The sequence below is a fragment of the Perognathus longimembris genome, chromosome 9 (genome assembly GCF_023159225.1).
Source record: "Perognathus longimembris pacificus isolate PPM17 chromosome 9, ASM2315922v1, whole genome shotgun sequence".
NCBI classification, from domain to species: Eukaryota; Metazoa; Chordata; class Mammalia; order Rodentia; family Heteromyidae; genus Perognathus; species Perognathus longimembris.
In genome coordinates this window covers 26,734,209-26,741,489 of record NC_063169.1, presented here as the reverse complement: position 1 = coordinate 26,741,489, position 7,281 = coordinate 26,734,209, and the positions used below count along the sequence as shown (strand labels likewise).

The window sequence follows — 7,281 nt, the reverse complement described above, 5'->3', positions numbered from 1 at the left end:
TCTCCATCGGCTAAGAAAGAAATTCTTCTGATCTCTGAAATCTTTTATTAAAAAAAAAACACATAATTTTGTTGGGCTGGACTTAGAGAATGGATATTTAGAAACAAGCTAACAAAAAAGATACTTCGCCAAGGTCAGTAGCTGAGGACCATCAAGCAAGCCTGGAGGCTTCCCGACTCCCGCTCCGCCCGCGGCGCCCAGCCAGCCCCGACTTGCGGGTGGGGAGCGCGGCGCGGCGGGGGCGGGGGACTGGGACCGAAGCCCAACTTCATTGTTCGCGGGGTGACTCTTCCCGAAAGGGCCCGTTGGCTGCGCCTGCGCAGTGCACGCTCTTTGTGCCGGGCTGCCGCGGGTGGCCTGTGGAGGAGTCCGGCCCCCGAGCAGCCGGAGGCGGAGCCTGAGAGGCGTGGCCGCGCCCGCCGCGTGCAGATTGGGCTCCCGCAGGGCGGCGGGCGGGCGCGGGGCGGAGCTTCTGATAACAACACTCGGAACCCGGGCTGAGCTATTTGTTGCTGCGCCGCCACTGCCCGAGCCCCGGTCCGCGCTCTCCTTTAGCTTTTTCAGCAGCAGCCGCCGCCGCCACCCTGGGACCCCCGGCTTCACCTCCTCCTCCTCCTCCCCGTCCCGCAGAGCCACCTGCCTCCTAGCACCATGACCGTCGTCTCCGTCCCGCAGCGGGAGCCGCTGGTTCTGGGCAATCGTCTGGCGCCGCTCGGCTTTTCCGGCCGCGGTTACTTCGGGGCCCTCCCGATGGTAACCACGGCTCCGCCGCCCGTGCCCCGGATCCCGGACCCCCGAGCGCTGCCCCCGACCCTCTTCCTCCCGCACTTCCTGGGGGGAGACGGCCCCTGCCTCACCCCCCAGCCTCGCGCTCCCGCAGCTCTGCCCAACTGCAGCCTGACCCCGGCGGGAGGCACCCCGCGGGCAGCGCCGAAGAAGCGGCGGAAGAAGAAGGTGCGGGCCTCCCCGGCGGGGCAGCTGCCCAGCCGCTTCCACCAGTACCAGCAGCACCGGCCGAGCCTGGAGGAAGGTCGGAGTCCGGCGAGCCGCCCGAGCGCATCGCAGGAGGGCTCGGGCCAGGCCGCTGCCTCGGCCCTGGGTGCTGCGGCGGCCACCCGAACGGAGGGATCGAGCCCTGTCCCCGGGCCGCTGCAGCCGGCGGAGCCCGGTCTACCCCCGTCCCAGAGAGAGGTGAGGGCGGCGCGGACCGGGACCTACGGTGGAGTTTGGGGCCCGGGACCGAGGACCGGGGGTGGGGGCGGGGTGGGGGCGGCTGTTTACTCGGGAGGGAAGTTTCCGTGACGCCCGCTGGTGGGGGGGGAGGGGCGGCCTGCGCTGGCGCTGTTGATTGGCTTCCGGGAGCCAGCCAATGGGGTGAGCGCCTGGGCCCCAGCAACAGCCCCGATTTAGAAGGCTGGCGGCGTTCCAGGGGGTTTCGGCGTTCGGGGCGCGCGCGGCGGAGGGGGAGGGCGGCGCCCGGGCCCGCGGGAGGGCTGACGTCAGCGCGCTACGTGCGGAGCGCTCGGGCGCTTATGAAGGTGGCGAGGCTGGGTGGGAGCGGCAGACCTCGAGACGCTGGCACTCCTTGACTCCTCTGTAGAGCCTTTGGATTGGTTCTAATGCTCCGGTGTGGGGAAAAGGGTGCAGCCGCCAGCGGCCCCCGACTTGGCTGGCCCCGCGTCCGGTTCTATCCGCCACAGCCTGACCCACTTCGGCCACTCCCAAGTTCCAAAGTTGGCAGCTTCGGACGCCGAGTTCCGCCTGCCCGGCGCTGGCCGGGTCTGCTGCTACCCACTTCCCCGGCGGAGCTTTGCGAAGGGCCTGGGCTTTTTCGAAATTGATGTTAGGCAAATAACTTCTGTGACTGGGATTTGGATGCAAAGGACCAAAACGCAAACCAGATTAAATGTTTAAAACGACTTATCAAAGTACAACGTTTTAGGAACTTAATTTCAATAACGTTAATAATGTCGTGAAAATTACCAGACAGCTATTCGTTAAGAGTGGTTTGAGATTAGTGATTGAGCTGTGCTCTAGGGAAAAACTAGATCTCTCTGTATTTATTTCCTTAAAGAGCCGTCTTCATTTCCAAGCCTTATATTTTTATGGTTTGATAAAATCAATGTTTGGGGTAGACAAAGTTTTTTAGTCAATGAAGTTTCTCCGTTCTCCAGATTGCCCAGAGATCTAGTTTTCCCAGGATCTCAAGTTCACTCCCCTTTAAAAGGTGATTAAGGTAAGTGAGACAAATTAAATTCCCTGAGGTTGAACTTGAAAGGGGCAGGACAAACACTTCTCTTTTACTATTGCTTACAGTTGTAGGAAGATTTAGATGATTCGTTTGGAGTTTTAAATTATTCGTTTGAGGTTTGGGGACCGGTTTGTGCACTGGTAACAGGTGATTTCATTTTTAGCCCCAAACAAGGGGCTTACATGCTGGGATAGTCAATGATTAGTGCAATGGAGAATATAAGTTTCCAGGAAACAATGTTAGATTTTTAACTGATGGTTATTTTCAAGCTATATTTACGATTGTGTTTCTTATCTTTGTAGGTTTTTAAATCAAAGATGGGAAAATCAGAGAAAATTGCCCTTCCCCACGGCCAGCTTGTGTATGGTATACACTTGTGTGAACAACCAAAGATAAACAGACAGAAAAGCAGACATAATTTGCCACTAACCAAGATGACCTCTGCAAAAAGGAATGAAAATAACTTCAGACAGGATTCTGATATGCCTGATAGAATTCAGAAGCAGGAGAAAAAGCCTTTTAAAAATACTGAGAACATTAAAAGTACTAATTTGAAGAAATCAGCATTTCTAACTGAAGGAAGCCAAAAGGAAAACTACGCTGGGGCAAGGTTCAGTGATCCACCTTCTCCTAGTGTTCTTCCAAAGCCTCCTAGTCACTGGATGGGAAACACTGCTGAGAATGCCAACCCCAATAGGGAGCTGATGGCCGTGCACTTAAAAACGCTCCTGAAAGTTCAAACTTAAAGAGTTCACATTCCAATATGTATGTAAAACAGTATTCCCCAAATTTCTGGACTCTAAAATAGGTACAGAAATGGAAATTTGCCTTGTTGCAACACAGTGCACAAGATGAGCTAAAAAGTTACATACAGCTTGTATTATATTTTATATTTTGTAAATACTGTATACCATGTATTATGTGTATATTGTTCATACTTGAGAGGTACATTATAGTTTTGTTATGAAAGTATGTATTTTGCCCTGCCAACGTGGTAGGTGTTTTGTATATATACAGTGGAGAAATTTTATGTGCTAAGGCACATGGAAGACCGATTTATTTGCACATGGTACTGTTTTTCTTTTTAAGAAACAGCTGTCAAATCTCAAAGTGAAAATCTAAATGTGAAGTTTACTAATGCACTACTGAAGTTTAAATTTGTGGCACAATCATTGTGAACATGAGGTTGTGTTTCCTTAAATTGATTTCTGCCATCTAATCTGTAACTATTGGAAAACTATTCCCATTTTTACCAAACATAATTGCTGGTTTTGGTATAGCCATTTTTTCACAAATTTAAAATGCTTCTAATTTAATGCCAACAAAATTGGTTGTAATCAAATTATAAAATAATAATTGGCCTCCCCCCCCCCCAAAAAAAGTCTTGACTCTTTGTGTATGACTGTTTCTCAAGTTTGAATGTCTGATCAAAAGATCTTGTGAGATTTGAGTGGTTTATTGGGTCATCCTGTCTGGCTTCAGTTTCAACATCCCAAGTGCTAAGGTCACAAGGATGCACTACTTACTGGCTCCATTCTACTGGCTTTATGCCTTATTTTCATGCTAATTCTACAAAACTTAAGTCACCTACTAAGTAGCATTGACTTAACCATGTCATACTCTTCAGTGACTGAAATACTTGGGTTTCCTATATTGGCATTAACCTCAACCAAGGCAAGTGTAATTGAAAAAATATAATACTTGGGGATTTGGTTCTGAGGAGGGCAGTACCAAAGGCTTACCCCCTCAAGACTTCAAACTCTGCCTTAGCTATCTTGCTGTACCATTTGAGCCTTCAGTCTTATTTTACTAGTTCATTGGTGATCCAGTATTGCAAATTTTCTACCCCCTAGCTGGCTTTGAACCACAAATCTCAGTAGCCACATCCTGAGTTGCTAGGATTACAGATGTGAGTCAAAGACACACAACTAAAGCTTGAGAGTAAGTGAACTTTGTGGGAGACCAGGCTTTTAATAATGTGTGTGCATCTGTGCATGTACATTTGTATTTCCAAGAAAATTTTACAACAATAGGTAATTGTCATATTAGACAAAGCTAAAGTGTGGCTCATAAAGTATTTCTGAATAATTGGCCAATATTTCCATGCAGGAATAGTACATGAGTCTGTAAGTTGATTTAGGTGAGAAAAATGATACCTTTGTCTTTTTCCCCTTCCCAAATAAGCCTGGAATGCTGGGTTAATTTGGAGCTTGAATAGAAGAATCTTACCTTGTTATGCTTGGGAAAGTTTATATATCTTTTGCCTAGCAACTTCAAATGAATATTAAAAGCTATAGTGCTTCCTTGTTTCGAAGCAGGGTGTAGCTACATAACCCAATCTGATCTGGGATTCACTAATGCCTAGGATTATAGTGATGGGATCACACAGGCAAAGACCAGACCACCATGCTCACACAGAGTACTTTTTTGTTGTTGGTTGTGGGGCTTGAACTCAGGGCCTAGGCACTATCTCTGAGCCTCTGTGCTCAAGGCTAGTGCTCTACCACTTGAGCCATAGTATCACTTCCAGCTTTCTCTGAGTAGTTTCATTGGAAAATCTCGACTTTTCTGCCCAGGCTGGCTTCAAACTGCAATCCTCAGATATTAGCCTTCTGAGTACAGGTGTGAGCCACCAAGGCCCAGCAGGACATCCTTGAGTTGAACTTGTTTTCCTGAATAAATAGTGATAGGTAGTATCCCTAAAGTAGGTGGGAACTACCTTTATTTACATAAAAGGAATCCATCATTGATATCTAAGATGGAAACATCTTCATTCACAGATGGTCTTATGCTATATATAAGGCCTAAGAAACAACTTTTTTGTTAAAAAATTTTACACTGGTCCTGAGGCTTGAATTTAGGGCCTGGACACTGTTCCTAAGCTTTTTTGCTCAAAGCTGGTGCTTTACTACTTGAGCCACAACTGCACTTCTGGCTTTTTGATGGTTAATTGGAAACAAGATTCGCAGACTTTCCAGCATGGGCTGGTTCAAACCTTAATCTTCAGATCTTAGCCTCCTAAGTAACTAGAATGTACAGGCAAGTTACCAGTGCCTGGCTCCTTTTCTTTTGAAACAGTTTCTCTCATGTAGCCCAGGCTGGCTTCAAACTCAAGATATTGTCTTGGCCTCCAAGTACTAAGATTGCAAAAGTAATCATTTGGCAAAGTGAATCTTAAAAATATTTCTAGAAGGGCTGGGAATATGGCCTAGGGGCAAGAGTGCTTGCCTCTTACACATGAAGCCCTGGGTTCAATTCCTCAGCACCACATATATAGAAAACGGCCAGAAGTGGCGCTGTGGCTCAAGAGGCAGAGTGCTAGACTTGAGCAAAAAGAAGCCAAGGACAGTGCTCAGGCCCTGAGTCCAAGCCCCAGGACTGGCAAAAAAAAAAAAAAAAGATATTTCTAAAAGACAATTTTCTAACATATTCAGCCAATCTGTTTTCACCTAGTATCAAGGCCATTTTCATTAAGACCTACAGACAATTCTCAATTCCATTCTTTCACTCTAAGCATTGTTATAACAAAAGGTCTATCAAAGAGACTTGCTCTTCCTAAAAGATTATAATGATATAGCTGTCCGGGAGAGGACTCAGCCCCAGCCATTCCCCAGCTCTTCAGTTACAATGCGTGCTCTGCAACATAATCATTCTGTATGCCAGGTTCTTTATCTGGAATGGTATTTACCTTGCCTTATAATATTCATGATGATTAAAACTTTTGGGGCAGTGTCAAGTGCACTGTAAATGCTCAAAACACTTTGGGCCATTACCATTCCACCTTTTCCACTCAAACCAAAGTGTATCTTGCTGAACAGCCTTGCAATTTATAAAGTCAAAGGCAAATGAAAAAACGATGTGCTGGAACACAACCTTACTGACTTTTAATAAGAGTTCATTTGTGAGTGCACAGTAAAAACACAATTGATTATTCAAATTTTTATGGTGCTGGGAATCAAACCCAAAGACAGCCATGTAGCCAAGTGCTCTATCACTGAGCTACATTACCAGTTTCCTAACTACTATTTAAAATGACGATGTATGTGTGAACCCATTATTTAGAAAATAAAATTATGATCAATATGTTAATATATTAAATACATATACTCAGATTCTCCAAATTTTCAAGTGTCACATAATTTTATAGCTTTCATTACAGCTAAACACTTCAGAGCTGTAGTTATGAAATAAAATTTGTTATGACTAGTGAGAATCTATCCAGAAAATACAATATACATGAATTTGTTATTTGTCCAAATATTGCTAGCATACAAATTATTTTGTAAGGTTTCTTACAAATGCAAAGAACAATGGAAATGGATATTCAAAACAAACAGAGGCAACATTGACTTCATATACTAAAAATATAGGACAGGTTTTTTTTTTTCCTTTAAGCACTTTAGCTATAAATATTGACTGTATGGACTAACTTTAAAGTTTCAATAATATAATTCAACAAGGTATACAAGTAGAGCTCTATAAATATATCCCCTTTAATAATATGCAAAACCATTTTACCACAAGTCTAACAAAACTCTGAAAAATGTAAACTACAAACACATTTTAAAAGAAATTTACAGTTCCAACTACAAAAGCAATAAATGCCAACAAAGTTGTTTGGTTTAAAAGTGAGCACAGTAAAAACTAAAAGACTGCAAAAAAATTCAAATACTGAAAAGTTGTCTTTTGAAGATGCAGTTTTGAGTTTATTAATACAAGGTACTAATCTAAAAAAAGACATTCTATATATAGAGTACTGAGCTAGAGCTCTGAAAAGAAAAAATAAGCAAATGAAAATATGTATGTAGAAATAATGGTATAAAATACTATTTTATATAAAATGTACTAATCTTTGAATGTGTAAGGCTTAACATGAATATTTTTGGATTTGTGAGTTTTGAATACCATGATTTTTAGAGAAGCAGTCTCAAACCATGCAAAATCCAGCATCTCTAAAGTGTTTTCATGTCTTAAGTGAATATAATCTATAACAATGTCAACTGATCTATCCAATAAAAATGAAATCATCT

At 44.5% G+C, this 7,281-nt stretch overlaps 1 protein-coding gene across 1 annotated transcript; it reads left to right on the top strand.

Annotated features, from left to right (window-relative positions):
• The first annotated feature begins 250 nt into the window (after nt 1-250).
• Nucleotides 251-4,372, top strand: Pnrc1 (proline rich nuclear receptor coactivator 1). The gene is made up of 2 exons (XM_048353848.1): nt 251-1,191; nt 2,554-4,372. The coding sequence occupies exons 1-2, from the start codon at nt 652-654 to the stop codon at nt 2,995-2,997; spliced, it is 984 nt and encodes a 327-aa protein (XP_048209805.1). The 5' UTR covers nt 251-651; the 3' UTR covers nt 2,998-4,372.
• The last annotated feature ends 2,909 nt before the right edge of the window (nt 4,373-7,281 follow it).